The 18220-nt window shown below is 42.1% G+C and overlaps 2 protein-coding genes across 2 annotated transcripts in view; one reads left to right on the top strand and one right to left on the bottom strand.

Annotated features, from left to right (window-relative positions):
* LOC138085677 (zinc finger protein 160-like) overlaps window positions 1-18220 on the top strand; it is a 406927-nt gene that overhangs the window by 43291 nt on the left and 345416 nt on the right. The window lies entirely within an intron of this gene.
* On the bottom strand, window positions 7443-9935 carry LOC138085827 (olfactory receptor 7E24-like). The gene is made up of 2 exons (XM_068980402.1): window positions 9919-9935; window positions 7443-8394 (listed from the first exon to the last, which is right to left on the bottom strand). The coding sequence occupies exon 2, from the start codon at window positions 8370-8372 to the stop codon at window positions 7443-7445; it is 930 nt and encodes a 309-aa protein (XP_068836503.1). The 5' UTR covers window positions 8373-8394; window positions 9919-9935.

Below are 18220 nucleotides of genomic sequence, written 5' to 3'. Positions count from 1 at the left end.
TCATCACCGTGCACCAGCCCCAAGCATGCTGTATCCTGCATCGGACATAGACTGGTGATTCGATTCTTACATGATAGTATACATGTTTCAATTGGACCACCAGGGAAGTCCCTCATGGAAAACTTTTTAATGTGTCTTTGTGAAGAAAGCTCTTCTATGGAGAACTACTTTCATTTGACAGAGAAGTGCTGAGAGTAAGACAAAGAAAAAGGAAAGTGGACAAGATTAGCTGGATCCATTTCCCCAGAAGCACAAAAATGTATGGTCATCAGTCAGAATCACCTCTGTGGTGAGTTGGTGAAAACAGCGGAGCTGTCAAGGGAGAATCAGGGGTGTGGATGAAGAGCTTTCTATTAACTGAGAAGTGAGAGGTGGTTTTATTTTAAGCACCAAATCTAGGGAACAGCTCCATGGCTGGCACTCCTGTTCACTCTAGTGCACAGGTTCCTCCACTGTTGTCATTAGAATAGCTGCAGAGATTAATTACCTGAGACCTTTGTTCATACTGAGGTACCCCTGACCTCCAACAAGAACCACTGATTCTGAACTTCAGAGGTGGGGGTATGTGCATGCCTGCTAAGTCACTTCAGTCGTGTCCAACTCTTTGTGATCCTATGGACTGTAGCCCACCAGGCTCCTCTATCCATGGGATTCTTCAGGCAAGAATACTGGAGTGGGTTGCCATTCCCTTCTCCAGGGGATCTTCCCCACCCAGGGATTGAACCCGCATCTCCTGTGTCTTCTGCAGTGCAAGCAGACTCTTTACCAGCCACCAGGGAAGCCCCAGGGGGCATGTGCTGTTCTGCAAAAGTAGTAACAATAAAATGCATGTAACTGACCTAAGGGAGAAGGCGATGGCACCCCACTCCAGTACTCTTGCCTGGAAAATCCCATGGATGGAGGAGCCTGGTGGGCTGCAGTCCATGGGGTCGCTAAGAGTCGGACACGACTAAGCGACTTCACTTTCACTTTTCACTTTCCTGCATTGGAGAAGGAAATGGCAACCCACTCCAGTGTTCTTGCCTGGAGAATCCCAGGGACAGGGGAGCCTGGTGGGTTACTGTCTGTGGGGTCGCACAGAGTCGGACACAACTGAAGCGACTTAGCAGCAGAAGCAGCAGCAACTGACCTGAAATTTAAATAAATAGTTTTTCTCATATTGCACTTTGGAGATTTCATTGTGCTTTGGGGTATGATAGTAACTGATTAATTTCCAATATTCTGTATATCTACATTATGTTTGATGACTACAAAATAGATATCCTTTATGATACTGATGGAAATTTTGTTTGCTTTTCTTGTTATATTTATCAGTCTTTTTCTTCTGATCTGAGTAACATAATAAAATAAATAACTATTGGTTTTTGTAGCTAGGCTTCTGCCATTATGAGTAAATCTTGAGGGTTTTTTTTAAATATTTCTTGGTAGAATTAGAAAGGAGATCCATACCATCATCAACACTTTTCATTTATAGTAACTTACTGGGTGTAAAAATTATTTCATCAAGTGGCATACCTCTTATTAATACATGGTTGAGAGTCTTTTGATCTTCCTTTCTGTTAAATATCTAATTGTGATATATCTATTGAGTTGTCTATCCTTTTCTCACTCATTCATATGAGTTATTTACATAATCAAAACATTAGTGATAGTCATACACGTTGCAGATTTCTTCAAGTATATGACTTCTATTTGGATATCCTCAGTTTTGCTTCAGATGAATACAAGTCCTTCATTTTAATTATGTAGTTGTAGTTTGTCAATACTTTCCATAATGGCCTGTACCCAATACGTCTTGTTTATGAAATCCATAGGTCTTGTGTTTATGTATTTTAAATATGTAATAGTTCATTTATTTCCAACTTTTACCTCCCTGTTATGATATTTAAATTTCAAATCTCTATTCTCTTCATTTATGAAACTCATATTTCTATGAACATCTTGATTAGACCTCAAGTGACTTAGACTACTAATCTGATAAAAAAGAAAATTGTTTGAATAGATTAGTGAAGAAGTGAAGTGAAGTTGCCCAGTCATGTCCGACTCTTTGCAACCCCATGGACTGTAGCCTACCAGGCTCCTCAGTCCATGGAATTTTCCAGGCAAGAGTACTGGAGTGGGTTACCATTTCCTTCTCCAGGGGATCTTCCCAGCCCAGGGATCGAACCTGAATCTCCCGCATTGCAGGCAGATGCTTTACCTTCTGAGCCACCAGAGAAGCCAGATTAGTATCATGTTCATTTTTTGTTTGTTTGGTTTTCTGCTGTATATCTGATCTGTCTTTTGTTGTTGTTGTTTATATATCTTATTGTAATATAGTTGATTTACAATATTGTGTTAGTTTCAGGTGTATAGCAGAGCGATTCAAGTTATACATATGCATTTATTCATTATTAGATTTTTTTTTCTCATACAGGTTGCCACAGAATTTTGAATAGACATCCTTGTGCTATACAGTAGGTCATTGTTGGCTGTCTATCTTATATATAGTAATAGTGTGTGTATATTCATCCTGATCTGATTTGTCCTTCACCCCCATGTTTTCCCTTTGGTAACCATAAGTTTGTTTTCTATATTGAAAGTCTGTTGGTGAGACTATTGTAAGTCTGTTTCTGTTTTGCAAATAAGTTAATTTGTATCTTTTAAAAATTATATTCCATATATGAGTGATATCATGATATCTGTCTTTGACTTACTTCACTTAGTATGATAATCTAAAGATTATCACATCCAAGTTGCTACAAATTGCATTATTTTATTCTTTTTTATGGCTGACAAATAAACGAGATCCAATCAGTCCATTCTGAAGGAGATCAGCCCTGGGGTTTCTTTGGAAGGAATGATGCTAAAGCTGAAACTCCAGTACTTTGGCCACCTCATGCAAAGTGTTGATTCATTGGAAAAGACTCTGATGCTGGGAGGGATTGAGGGCAGGAGGAGAAGGGGATGACAGAGGATGGGATGGCTGGATGGCATCACGGACTCGATGGAGGTGAGTCTGAGTGAACTCCGAGAGTTGGTGATGAACAAGGGAGGCCTGGCATGCTGCAACTCATGGGGTCGCAAAGAGTCAGACACAACTGAGCGACTGAACTGAACTGAATAGTCCTTTGTATATATGTACCAAGTCTTCTTTTTAAAAACAAATGTTTGGAGTATAGTTGATTTTTAGTGTTACATTAGTTTCAGGTATACAGAAAAGTGTATCAATTATACATGTACATATGTTCATCCTTTTTTAATGATTATTTTCCCATATAGACTGTTACAGAGTATTGAGTAGAGTTCCTTGGGTTATAAAGCAGGTTCTTGTTGGTCATCTATGAACCACATCTTCATCCACTCCTCAGTCAATGGACATTTAGGTTCCTTCCATGTCCTGGCTGTTATAAATAGTGCTGCAGTGAACACTGCGGTGCATGTATCTTTCCAGATTACAGTTTCCTCCAGATATACGCCCAGCAGTGGGACTGATGAATCATACAATAGTTCTATTTTTAGTTTTTTAAGGAACTTCTATACACAGTGTTTGTACCAATAGGCATTCTTACCAACAGTGTAAGAGGGTTCTCTTTTCTCCATACCCTATCCAGCAGCTATTGCTTGTAGATTTTTTTTTTTTGATGATGACCTTTTTTTGGCTAATAGCTTTTTTAATTTTTTTAAATTTAATTTTTATTGGAGTACAGTTGCTTTACAATGTTGTGTTAGTTTCTACAGTCTATCAAAGTGAATCAGCTATACATATACATATATCCCTTCTTTTTTGGCTTTCCTTTCCATTTAGATCACCACAGAGCACAAATAGAGTTCCCTGAGCCATACAGTAGGTTCTCATTAGGTATCTATTCTATTCATAGTGTCAATAGTGTATATATGTCAATCCCACCCCCTTTCCCACCCCACTGTGCCCATATGTTTGTTCTCTATGTCTGTGTCTCTATTTCTGTCTTGCAAATAAGATCATCTATACCATTTTTTCTAGATTCCACACATATGCATTAATATACAATACTTTTTTTCTTTCTGACTTACTTCACTCTGTATGCTAGTCGGTAGGTCTATCCTGGTTATTCATAGTGGGTAATGTGGACAATACCTGATAGTTTATGAGACCATTGAATGAATAGAGCTTTGGGCAAAATGACATCAACTCAACCTGGAAGCTGGAAATTGGGTTCAACCATACGGGCAACAATTTAACTAAGCGTGTTTATGTTATGAAGCCTCTATAAAAATTCTAGACACTGAAGCTCAGGTCAGCTACCTAGTTAGCAATATTCTTTTTGTATATTATCATGCCCTTTAGCCAGGAAGAGGTAATGGGTCTGGACTCTACAGAGAGAGGATAATAAGAACCTTCACCTATAGGACTTCTAGGTCCAACCGTAAGTGTGTCTTCCTCGTCTGGTTCTAATTTGTATCCTTTTCGGTAATAAAACTAATACCACAAGTATAGATTTCTCCTGAGTTTTGTGAGCCATTCTAACACATTACTGAACCCGAGGGATTCCCCTTAATTTGACTATTCTAGAGAATTATTGAATGTGAGGAAGTCCCTGATTTGTATAAGTAAGGGTGGTACTGGGAATCCTTGAACTTTTAGCTGGTGTTTGAAGTGAAGGCAATCTCATGAGGAGTGTTGCCTTAAGCTTTGTGGCTTGGCAAACTCTTTGCAGCCAGGCAGGGGGTGAAAAAAATCAAGCCAAGTTGAAGCCCCTCAAAGGTCTCTGAAAACCACCAGAGAGCTCTGGAGCTAGAATGATCCCTTAGAGTCGGCTGGAGTTGGGACAAAATCATACAGTCATTGGATGTGGGCTGCCTGGTGGCTCTCAGTAGCTGAGGCAGATTGCTTTAGGAGTTGATTGCAGAGAGCTGAGTAACACCCAACTTTGGAGAACTATTCCAACAATAGATATTTTTTATTGTGGTAAATTAACATAAAATAATATAAAATTTACTGTCTTAATGATTTCCAGGTAAACTTCACATGGTTTTGCAACCATCACCACCATCCATCTGCAGAACTTTTCATCTTCCCTATCTGAAACTCTGTCCCCACTAAACACTAATTCCCCATTTCTCCTCCCAAAGCCTCTGGTAACCAACATTCTAATCTCCGTCTGCATGTGTCTGACACCTTCAGGTACCTTATATAAGTGGAATCTTTCAATTTTTGTTTTTTGTGTCTGGATACATAATATGATTGGGGATATGGTGGTTGGAATGGGAAGAATTATCAGAAAAGTTGGTAATTGACTTTGGTAGACATTCTTCCATCTGCTCCTTGGGAAGCATACATGTGAGGTTTCCTAGGAAAGTCCCAGTTGATAACTCAGTATTAATCATATCTCATTTCAATTTCAAAATACCCTAGTTTGAGCAGGAAGTTAGTCATCCTATTTGCTCAAAAATCTGCCCACGACCATTAAGAAACAAAAATGCACTAAATATTTTGGTCCTTAAGGTAGAGTCTAGATCCTCAAATCAAGGCGTAGGCAAAAAAATTGTAGGAAAAGTATAGAAACAATAAATAAGAAGAAAGCGAGAGCTATGATTATTTTGCAGTGCTAGAAACAAGACTCCTAATGAACAGAGGTCCTGGATAATGTATAGAGAGAGTGAGAAGGGTATACTGATGCGCTTCATAAAGTCCAGGAGAGCTATGACTTGTGTGGGAAGTCCAAAAGTGGCCACAGGACTGGAAAATGTCAGTTTTCATTCCAATTCCAAAGAAAGGAAATGCAAAAGAATGCTCAAACTACCGCACAATTGCACGCATCTCACATGCTAGTAAAGTAATGCTCAAAATTCTCCAAGCCAGGCTTCAGCAATACATGAACCGTGAACTTCCAGATGTTCAAGCTGGTTTTAGAAAAGGCAGAGGAACCAGAGATCAAATTGCCAACATCCGCTGGGTCATCAAAAAGGCAAGAGAGTTCCAGAAAAACATCTATTTCTGCTTTATTGACTATGCCAAAGCCTTTGACTGTGTGGATCACAATAAACTGTGGAAAATTCTGAAAGAGATGGGAATACCAGACCACCTGACCTGCCTCTTGAGAAATCTGTATGCAGGTCAGGAAGCAACAGTGAGAACTGGACATGGAACAACAGACTGGTTCCAAATAGAAAAAGGAGTCCGTCAAGGCTGTATATTGTCACCCTGCTTATTTAACTTCTATGCAGAGTACATCATGAGAAACGCTGGACTGGAAGAAACACAAGCTGGAATCAAGATTGCCGGGAGAAATATCAATAACCTCAGATATGCAGATGACACCACCCTTATGGTAGAAAGTGAAGAGGAACTAAAAAGCCTTTTGATGAAAGTGAAAGAGGAGAGTGAACAAGTTGGGTTAAAGCTCAACATTCAGAAAATGAAGATTATGGCATCTGTTCCCATCACTTCATGGGAAAAAGATGGGTAAACAGTGGAAACAGTGTCAGACTTTATTTTTTTGAGCTCCAAAATCACTGCAGATGGTGATTGCAGCCATGAAATTAAAAGACCCTCCTTGGAAGAAAAGTTATGACCAACTTGGATAGCATATTCAAAAGCAGAGACATTACTTTGCCGTCTAAGGTCCATCTAGTCAAGGCTATGGTTTTTCCTGTGGTCATGTATGGATGTGAGAGTTGGACTGTGAAGAAGGCTGAGCGCCGAAGAATTGATGCTTTTGAACTGTGGTGTTGGAGAAGCCTCTTGAGAGTCCCTTGGACTGCAAGGAGATCCAACCAGTCCATTCTGAAGGAGATCAACCCTGGGATTCCTTTGGAAGGAATGATGCTAAAGCTGAAACTCCAGTACTTTGGCCACCTCATGCGAAGAGTTGATTCATTGGAAAAGACTCTGATGCTGGGAGGGATTAGGGGCAGGAGGAGAAGGGGACGACAGAGGATGAGATGGCTGGATGGCATCACTGACTTGATGGACGTGAGTCTGAGTGAACTCCGGGAGTTGGTGATGGACAGGGAGGCCTGGCGTGCTGCGATTCATGGGGTCGCAAAGAGTCGGACACGACTGAGTGACTGAACTGAACTGAACTGAAGAGGAAAAATGGGGCTTCCCTGGTGGTTCAGTGGTAAAGAATCCACCTACCATTGCAGGAGATGCTAGTTTGATCCTGGGTCAGGAAGAAACCCTGGAGAAGGAAATGGCAACCCATTCTAGCATTCTTGCCTGGGAAATCGCATGGACAGAGGAACCTGGCAGGCTCCAGTCCATGCGGTCACAAAGAGTCAGACATGACTGAGCAACTAAATAACAACAGTTTCTACAACAACAGGAAAAAATGTGTAAACAGAAAGCAGAGTGCCAATTAGTTACAAATCAGTATGGGACTGCAGATTCAGAATTTCTTGTTGCACATATTTGAATTTACTGCCTTTCCCAGTATTATGAACCAAAAAAAAAAACAATGTTGACACAGGTATTAAAATTAGACTATTCGCATGATAATTCCCCACAGGGCACTCTTGATGTCCTTATTCCTTAGACTGTAGATGAAGGGGTTCAGCATAGGGGTGACCACAGTGTACATCACCGAGACCACTGCACTCTTCCTGTGGGAAGATGAGACAGTGGAGCTGAGATACACCCCAAGGCCTGTTCCATAAAATAAGCAAACAACGGACAGATGAGAACCGCAGGTAGAGAAGGCTTTGTACTTCCCATCTGATGAGGAGACTCGGAGAATGGAGGATATAATTCGAATATAAGAGTAAAGGATCCCCGAGAGTGGAACTCCAGCCAAGATGGTACCAATGAAGTAGATTAATATGTTACTGGTGGAGATGTCTGAACAGGCAAGCCTGAGAAGTTGAGAAAGCTCACAAAAGAAATGAGGGATTTCCACATCTGCACAGAAGGTAAGCTGTGACATCATCAAGTAGTGAAGTTGAGAGTTCAAAAGGCTGATGGAAAATGACACCAGGACCAACAAGCCACAGAGGTGGGGATTCATGATGACCAGGTAATGCAGAGGGTGACAAATGGCCACCAATCGATCATAAGCCATCACTGTCAGAAGGAGACTCTCCAAGCATGCAAAAAGAGAAAAGACAGTCACTTGAGCTAGGCATCCTGCGTAAGGGATGGATTTGCTCTGTGTGTGGAGGTTCACTAGCATGTTGGGGACAGTGGTGGTGCTTATACCAATGTCAGCCAAGGACAGGTTGGAGAGGAAGAAGTACATGGGGGTGTGGAGGTGAGAATCGGAGCTGACAGCCAGGACGAGGAGCAGGTTTCCGAGCACAGTGGCCAGGTACGTGGACAGGAAGAGCCCAAAGAGGAGGGGCTGCAGGTCTGGATCATCTGAGAGCCTCAGGAGGAAGAATTGTGCGACGCGTGTACGATTGTGCGGTTCCATGAAGAAGGGACACCTTTTTAAAGAGAAGAGGGTGTTGAATAAACAACACAAACATAGAGGCACAGACATAAGTGTCCAGAGTTTGGATCTGAACAATTCAAAATTCGGAAATAAAGTATGCATGCTTGAGGACCATACAGCACAATTCATCGAGCAGTATTTCTCAGTGTGAACACATCTCTACTAATGCTGAAGACATTCATTGTTTTCTTCATACATTTATTTTAGAGGCATGAGGCCAAAGAGTGTTAGAGAAGAAAGGACATTTTGAGATCACAAATTCATGAACACGGTAATATATCTGTCCCCTACCTTTGAGATAAAGATATAGAATAAAAAGTATTCTTCTCTTTTTAAAGGTTATTATAACTAAAGTACAAGAAATAGCAGTCAAAATTACTATATCTTATTCAAATGCTGTATAAGAAATTCCCTTGATTTGCACTGTAGTCCCAGAAAGCTAAAAAGCACTGTCTCTGGATTCTAAATTAAAATCAAATGTTCATGATCAGATAGCATTTGTATAGGCTAATGAATTTCAAGGGTTTTTCATCTTTATTTATACTTATTTATTTCATCTTTATGATATTCATCTTCCATGGAAGTAATTGCTTATTCAAATATGTGGGTTGTCTGGTCAATGTCTCTTTAAATATAACTCAACTATAAATATTTGACCTTGATAGACTCCACATTTTGATAAGTATATTTTTGTTAATAGTGTAAAATCATACGGCATCCACAATCCTGAAGACAGCATTAATGTATGATGCAGCAATTATTAAATAATAATTAAATTTTAATAAGTACTTTGAAGTTTTTCTCATTTTTGTAGAGTTTTTCTCGGTGCTATATACTCTCAGAGAAAGGTTTGAGGTTGAGTTTGCATTTTACTGTTTTTGTTTGTAAGGCTAGGAAAACTTCTTAATTGTGTCTTTACTCCTAACGTTTGTAAAGTGTTGACTTCCCATCAAATCCAGTCCTCTCAAGAATAGTTGAAAATTTTAAGAACAAAGCCCAGTCTCAAACCCTAAATTGGTCTTCTTATGCCAGATTAAGAGCTGTTCAAGTAGTTCTTTTTTATTGAGGAATCAAGTTTCAATCAACATTGAACTCCCTGAAGGCAACTCAAGTCTTCATTTCTCCTGACAGGTCAAAATATGAGTATAATTGGGAAAAATCCAAATGGGAAAAAAATACTAATATCACAAACAGTTGGGAAGTTTGTGCATCTGTAAAATGGGTACATTAATTGAACTGAACTTACAGGTTTGCTATAACCAATTAAAGTACTCACAGTTACAAGCAACTGGTCACCATAGTCTAGCCTAGTTAACATATAAAATTAGCTTTCATATGCCCTTTCAACTTCCCAACTTCTGTCAGTTATACTTTGGAGGCTTGTTTTAATATCCAGATAAGTCGAATTTTAAAATTGAAAAACCAAAAACTATGTACGTATCTTAATTTAATTGAACTTACAGTCATTATAATGCTGATGTAGCTATCACAAAAAGGAATCTGTGCCCTATTTGTCTAGTCAAAAAAAAAAAAAAAAACTAGAGGGAAACTTTTGCTCTCCCTGCATGATCTTATTCCCTTGCACTTCAATGTTTCCCAAGTTAAACACATCACGAGTTGGGTAAGCATATTTTCTTTCAGTGTTTCCATAACATCTGTATTGATTTATGTATTCATAAGAAGTGCTCTTGAAAACTTTACTAGATACTACCTATCATAGATGAGTTCCTATTTACCGCTCTGTGAAATTCTGCTATTTCAACACATAATATGACTTATGATATTACCTGAGAGACAAATTTTATTTTCCTTTTCAATTTTTTATTATGACACAGCTAAGAAAATTCTTGGGCCCCTATCTGTATTACACAAATAAAAATCCCCAAAGACATATGCACCTAAGACTATTGTTTGAGTTTTAAAAATTGAAGCATGTGCAGTTTTCCTATTCCTATCTTGTTTTTCTTGTGTGATAAAAAAAAATCACACAAAAGCAAGTGCATGCTCTGATTGTCAAGGTATAAAATTAGAAAGATCTCTGGAATCTCACTGGGAATAGGCTTTTCATGATAAAATCACAGGAAAATTCCCATCTTGTATAGGGAATGACATTTCTATAACTCAAATGTTTTAGATGGGCTGGAAAATGCATTCCTAGTCACAGAAAACCCTATCATCCATAATATTCACACAATAAAAGCCCCTGAAAACTACTTAGTCCATTTGTTAATTCACAGATAAACTCACCAAATCCCCAGAAGAAGAAACCCATGGTTCTACTTCCATTTGATCACCTGGGACTACAGCAGGTTTCAGAAGAAAACAAGCAATCCACTCTGGTGGGACAGAGTCCTGGGACTGGAATTGGGAGGCCCTTGTCTGAGGCCCAAACCTTTCATACACTAAATATGAAGTGTGTGTAAATCTCCCTATCTCTCTGCAAAGGTATTCCTCACACTGAAGTCAGGCCAATAACACCCATTTGTTGGACATGTAGGGTGTCAAGGAAGGGGAAATTACCCTTTTGGAGTTCTTGTGGCTGGATTAATAATAAAATCAACACAGGGAACATTAACAGGAGAAAAGGGAATCAAATATTAATATTAATTTGTGAAGGTCACGTAAAAATGGAACCTAAGAAGTGGCCAAAGCAGGCAGCTTTTATCCTCTTTAGATAAAGAAACAAAACATTTGTAAGAAACTGACAGGAGAAAGAAACTTAGGCTTTGAGTTGCTTCATTAGTGAAGAATCTAAGCAGTTTGAGCTTGAGGTAGTGTATTGAAGAAACAATGAGTTTTGTTTAAACAGATTTCTGGGCCCTAAATTCCCTATGTCTGACAATAAGGATGTCCTTCTTCCCCTAGATAAAGCTTCCCAGGTGGGTCAGTGGTAAAGAATCCATCTGCCAAGGCAGAAGATGCAAGAGACACAGGTTTGATCCCTGAGTTGGGAAGATCCCCTGGTGAAAGAAACGGCAACTCACTCCAGTATTCTTGCCTGGGAAATCTCTGATGGACTACAGTCCATGGAGTTACAGAGTCAGACGCGACTGAACTCACACCTCCCTCTAGATACAGGGAGTGCCCCTTTCATATGAGAGATTTTCCTCCTCAGGGAGACAGAGGAGGATCAGAATTTCCTTCTTGCATTGGCTGCTTCAGAAGCAACTTCATTTCAAACTGATCAATAGATCATTGCACTATGCTTTGTGGCAACCCATCCTGATCTCCGTTAGAGGTATCTGAAGAGGTCAACACTTAATAAATATTCTGTCATAGGTTTTGAATCAGAAGTTGAATCATTTCTGGAGTAGTTGGATATTGATGAAACACAATCCTAGGGCCACTCTGTAGATGACGGTGGGGGACGCTCCGTCCCCCACTCGACACAGAGCCCTCTTCTCATAACTGCTATTGCGACTACAGGTGACAACTTGAGCTCCCAATAAGAGCCTCTGCTTGTCTTTCAATTATGGGGTCTGGCCAATCTGTCCCAAAAGATTCCCCTCTGGCCTGTGTTCTCAAAAATCTCAAACCACTCTCACTCACTGAACTCAAAGCTAACGGCTTAAAACAACTCTGTATACAGAGCTGGCCTCAATACCAATTAGACAACCAAAACCTCTGGTCTGAGTTTGGGACTTTCGATTTCAGCATTTTATCGGATCTCACTAACTTCCTCAAACAGAATGGCAAATGATCAAAGGTCCCCTATATTCAAGCCTTCTGAGACCTTAAAAGCTGTCCTTCTCTCTAGAAAGACTGTTCTACCTATGAAATCCTCCTCTGCTCTCTCTCCCCCTCCATTACAAAAGAATCCAAATCTGAAGCCCCTAAAAGGCCCCCTGAACCCTCAGCCCCCAATTTTGACACAGCAGATGAGCCTCATCCCTACCGCCCCGGAGAAAAAGCTTCTGGAGATGAGACCCCATCCTCTAGCCCTTCCTCCTCCAAAACAGAAGGCGATAACTCCAGAACCCCCCAAAGAGATTTCCAGCCCCCTCCATCAGCCAGGACCTGAAGCAAACACGTTTCCTCTCAGAGAGGCAGTAGGACTGGAGGGCCCTACACGGGTTCATGTGCCTTTCTCAATTTCTGATATACGCCAAATTGAAGAAAAATTGGGATCCTTTTCAAAAAATCATACTAGATACAGAAACAATTCCTCCGCCCTACACAAACATATCATTTAACCTAAAATGATCTTTATTACATCCTAAATGCCACTTTAACCCCTGATGAAAAGAAACGGATATGACAGCCAGCCCGGACTCATGCTGATCAGCTCCATAACCAAGATAAGACTAACCCAGTGGTTGATGATACAGTCCCTTTAACTGAACCACGGTGGACATATCAAACAGGCGATGCTGACATCCGGTACCTACATCATATGATCACTTGTTTATTAGAAAAAAATACTAAAAAGCTCTCACATTCGTATTAACTACGATAATATTAGAGAAATGACTCAAGAAAAAGATTAAAATCCTGCCCTTTTTCTTTCACGGCTTACTGAGGCAGTCCAAAAACACACTAATCTAGATATTTCCACCCCTGCTGGACTTCTGTGCCTACATGTCCAGTTCATAAGCCAGTCAGCCCCTGATATTCACTGAAAACTACGCCAGCTAGAAAAGGGCCCTGAGACTCCCCAAAGAGACCTTCTAGAAATAGCCTTCAAGATGTTCAGTTATAGAGAGAAAGAGGTTAAGAGAAGAAAAAGACCGTGAGAGAAAAGCTAAATATGCCTTTTTGGCAGCAACAATCAAGATCAGCCCGGCCGAAGTCATCCCAGACTGGAACTTAAGACTCCCTCCCAGACCCTGCTTCTGATGCAACCAGTCAGGACACTGGACAAAAACATGCCCGAACCCGCAGCTTCCCAAAAAAACATGCCTAACCTGTAGTCAGTGGGGACACTGAGAGGTAGACTGAGAGGTCCACACCTCCCAGACCTGGAGAGTGAAGTGTCCATAGGGACGCCCTGGCACCCCTGGAGACATCCCCACTTCTCCCCAAAACCCCAGCCCAACCCTGTGAGAGTTGTTCCAATGACGGGGCCCGGGTTCCAGCCCCCCAGTCTGTGTCCCAGACATGAGCTTGGAACTTAGGGTAGACGGGGTAGTGGCCAAAAAAAGACTTACTTTATAGTAGACACTGGAGCCGCTTTCTCTCTCTTAACTTCCTACTCTGGCCCAACTCAAGACTCAGAACTCACAATCAAGGGGGTCTCTGGAGTTCCCTTAAGGCCAAAAATCAGCCCTCCATTACTGTCAATTTAAAAAATCGACCCTCATACACTCATTCCTCATAATGCCTCAGTGGCCGATGACACTCCTAGGGAGAGATTTGTTATCCTAATTGGAAGTCTTTATTAACCTTCCCCCCGCCCCCCACCTCGATACAGTCTCTACATTCTGCATGCAGATGACATCTAGACCATTCCTATCCCTCACTCCTGACCTTCCCTCGGATCTACCAGCCTTAGACCCCCAAGTCTGGGACACTGATCACCCATCCATAGCCAAACATCATCTCCCAGTCCACATTACCCTAAAAGACCCCTCGGCTATAATCACCCAACAACAGTACCCTCTCAACCCGGAGGCCCACAAGAGACTTAAGCCTATCAGAAACTGCCTTCTTCAAGCCTCTTAATTCCTACCCATTCACCACACAACATGCCTATTCTGGCAGTAAAGAAGAGACGAAACTCTTGGAGACTGGTCCAGGATCTGCAAAAAATCAATGATGCCATCACGCCAACATTCCCAGTAGTCCCTAACCCTTACACCCTTCTGTTTGCCATACCCCCTGACTGCAACCCACTTCACGGTATTGGATCTCAAAGACACCTTTTCCACCATCCCCCTCCACCCCATCTCCCAACCCCTTTTCGCTTTCACCTGGCAAGACCCCGAGACTCTTGTTTCCCAACAATTAACATGAACAGTTCTCCCCCAAGGGTTCAGAGACAGCCCCCACTTTTTTGGACAGGCTTTACAAAAAGACTTGCAGACACTCGACCTAGCCTCAAGTCATCTCCTCCAATATGTAGATGACTTCCTCCTTGGTAGCCCAACCCAAAAACTCTGTCTCCAACATACTGCCAAACTCCCCGGGGCCCTGGGATCCTGCGGTTATCCGGTGTCCCAATCCAAGGCCCAAGTAGTACAGACGAACGTCACCTACCTGGGGCTCTCCATATCCCACCAACAAAGAACTATTCCGCCAGATAGAATCCAGGCCTTAATTAACTGTCCACTTCCAAAAACGATAAGGGAGCACGCCTGTCTATCCTCGGCCTCCTAAACTTTTTCCATATCTGGATCCCTAACTTCCCCCTCATTACAAAGCTGCTCTATGAGACAACTAAAGGATGTCCGGATGAGCCCCTCTTTAACCCTTCCTCGCTGGCCAATCCTATTTGCCAGCTCACCCAGAGCCTCCTCCGAGTGCCAACTCTCCACCTGCCAGATCACACCAGACCATTCTTTCTCTTTGCCCATTCCAACCAAGGACAGGCCCCGGGACTTCTGTGTCAGCGGGCCGGAGACACCTGGGCTCCCATAGCCTATCTATCAAAAGAGCTTGACACGGTGACCAAGGGGTGGCCTCCCTGCATACAGGCCACGGCTGCTATTGCAGCCCTCGTACCCGAAGCAAATAAACTCTCCAGACACGCCCCTTTAACAGTCTGTTCTCCATACACCTTCCGAGACTTACTATCACATCGGGCTTTCCTCTCCTTTTCCCCTTCCAGGGTACAGATCCTATCTGCCTTTCTCCTCGACCCTTGGCTCTCTTTCTTCCCCTGCTCTCCCCTTAAGCCCACCAGCTTATTACCCACATCTGCTACAACAGACCCTCCCCTACATAGCTGCAACCACCTCTTAATACCTGAAGCCCAAAAACTAACCCAAAATGCTCCTCTAAATATATACTCACCTCATTCCTTCAAAGATTTACTCTCTCATCGGGCTTTCCTTCCTCTGCCCCCTGCTTGACTACAAATCCTCCACACACACCTCCTCAGCCCATCCCTTTCTTTTATGCCTTGTAAACCTCTTAATCCTGTTAGCTTACTCCCTACACCAGATCCAGAAACAAAACACCTATTTCATGACTGTGTTCAGACCTTAGTTATGACACTTAATCCCTTTAAACATATAACTGGTCAACCCCTTATTGACCCCAAAGTCCCATCCTGGTTCACAGATGACACTGCCCCAAAACTAGCCCCATTTGGGGCTCGATACGCTATAGTTCAGGGACAGCCCAACAAAGTCATCCCTCCCTCACCTCATCAAGTCGGCCACACTCCCAACTCACACATCCTCACAATAGGCTGAACTGATAACTCTTACACAAACTTTGACCCTAGCCAAAGACCCAAAGGTAAACATTTACACTGACTCCAAATATGTCTATAACATATTACATTCTAACATTATAATCTGGAGGGAGACAAAATTCCTCACTTAAGCAAACACATGTATTCTCAGTGCTTCTTTTATTTCTAAACTCCTCCATGCAGCTCAGCTCCCAAAACAAGCTGCTGTAATACTTTGCCAGAGACATCAGCGACATAGTCCTATCTCCTTTTATGACAATAGAACACGTCACAAAACAGAACGACAAGCCACCTCTGTTAGTCCTGTCTTTACTAGACCCCAAATTGATGAGCCTAACATCCACACGTTACTTTCATATTTACATTCGCTTTTCCACCCCTCTGCAAAAGTACTTAAGGCTTTCTTTCAGAACTTTATTAAACTAAGGATGATGTGACTTATTTAAATAATCAGACCCAAACTTGTACCATTTGTCAGCAGACAAATCCTAACACTCACCCCTCTCCTTCCCCCATCCACCAAATTCACAGACATCTTCCCGCGCAAGACTGACAGATAGATTTCACCCTCATGCCACCTGTTAAAAGGGTTAAATTTTGCCTAGTCTTTGTAGATACGTTTTCTAGACAGATTAAAACAAACTTTCCTGACTACTAACAAACGAGCCCCTACTGTGGCTCAGCTTATTCTCTCTGAAATCCTCCTAAGGTTTGGAATGCATTCCTCCCTCCAGTCTGACAACGGGCCCGAGTTCACATCCCAAATCACCCAAAATATTGCACGAGCCCTTCTAGATCCTTGCAGGTTTCACATTCCTTATCATCCCCAGTCTTCCAAAAAGATTGAGAGAGCCAACCAAATCCTAAAAGAAACTCTGACCAAATTAATGATCGAACTTTATCAAGACTGAAATAAACTCCTCCCTTTAGCCCTCTTAAAGGTCCAGGCCTTACCAAAAAAAAAAAACCACCTTAAATATCAGTCCATTTGAGGTCATGTATGGGAGACCCATAGTACCTTTAAATCTTACCCCCTCCAAGACAGTCCCAAACTGCTTTTCCACCTTCCTTTTCCTTTACTTTCCCAGATACAAGATGCCCTTTGACAACATATAGATAACTTACTCCCTCGACTGTTATGCCCAGAGTCCGAGTCCCCAAAACTGAGAGAATAAGACGTCCACAGCATAACTTACTCCCTCGACCACACCCCAATCTTCCATACCCATCCCTTAAAATGGGAGACAAAGTCTGTATGAAAGTTCAGTCCCACTCAGATCTAACCCCAAAATGGCAAAGACCCTACACGGTAATTCTGCTGACCCCTACCACTGCAACATTAAAAGAAATCACCCCTTGGATACACATCACCCAGTTAAAAAAGGTTATACAGCCCAATGATAAAAATGCTTATCAAGTTTCTCACACAGGCCCTACAACTCTAAAGTTCTCACTGTTTCCACTGGCCCCAACTGGCGATGGATGAGCCTGTCAGTTTCATGGCTACAATTATTCCTGGAACAACTTCTGACAGATATCTGGTTCTCAAGTCCTCAAAGATCCACACTCAAACACATTGAAGATTACATCTCCACCCTGTGACTACAAAAAACCTTTTATAACGTTTACCCCTTCTCAGACCATTCATTTTTATCATCCTCCTACTCACCTTTGGACCTTGTTTGTTTAATCTTTTCCAGAGATTTCCTCCAAGACCGAATCCGAGCCATTTCCCGAAACCAAGTCAAGACTATTCTTTTGCTTGAGACCCTAACGGCTAAAATAAAAAATCAACACTAGGAGCCTTAGACTTCCTTCCTCCCAGACCACAAATCCCTGACCCTCATTTATCGGCACAAAGAAGCCCTAAACATTAAGGGCACTCACCTCTCCTTTTTTTTTTCTATATATTCCTTAGGGTCTGGAACGAAGGAAAGCTACGTGGCTTAAAATAGCCTGGAGTTAGAACTCCCCTCCAGGTCCTCCCCACCATTCTATGCAAAACAAAGAACTCTCTCACCCCAAAAAATGGACATTTAAGGTTGATTAGGCTCAGCTCCCAGCTGGTTCAGCCTCTGGCAGATTTGCAAAATTCCGTGCGCCAGCCACTTAAGAGATAACTACTCCAAAAAACCTTGGAAAAGAACAGGCCCCCTTAGACAGTAACTTTCCACATACGTGCCTATATATAATTCAGTTCAGTTCAGTCGCTCAGTCGTGTCCGACTCTTTGCGACCCCATGAATCGCAGCACGCCAGGCCTCCCTGTCCATCACTAGCTCCCGGAGTTTACTCAGACTCACATCCATCCAGCCATCTCATCCTGGGTCGTCCCCTTCTCCTCCTGCCCCCAATCCCTCCCAGCATCAGAGTCTTTCCCAATGAGTCAACTCTTCGCATGAGGTGGCCAAAGTACTGAAGCTTCAGCTTCAGCATCATTCCCTCCAAAGAAATCCCAGGGCTGATCCCCT

The sequence above is a fragment of the Capricornis sumatraensis genome, chromosome 9 (genome assembly GCF_032405125.1).
Source record: "Capricornis sumatraensis isolate serow.1 chromosome 9, serow.2, whole genome shotgun sequence".
NCBI lineage: Eukaryota > Metazoa > Chordata > Mammalia > Artiodactyla > Bovidae > Capricornis > Capricornis sumatraensis.
The sequence above is the reverse complement of the archived record's forward strand: the minus strand, read 5'-3'. Positions and strand labels throughout refer to the sequence as shown.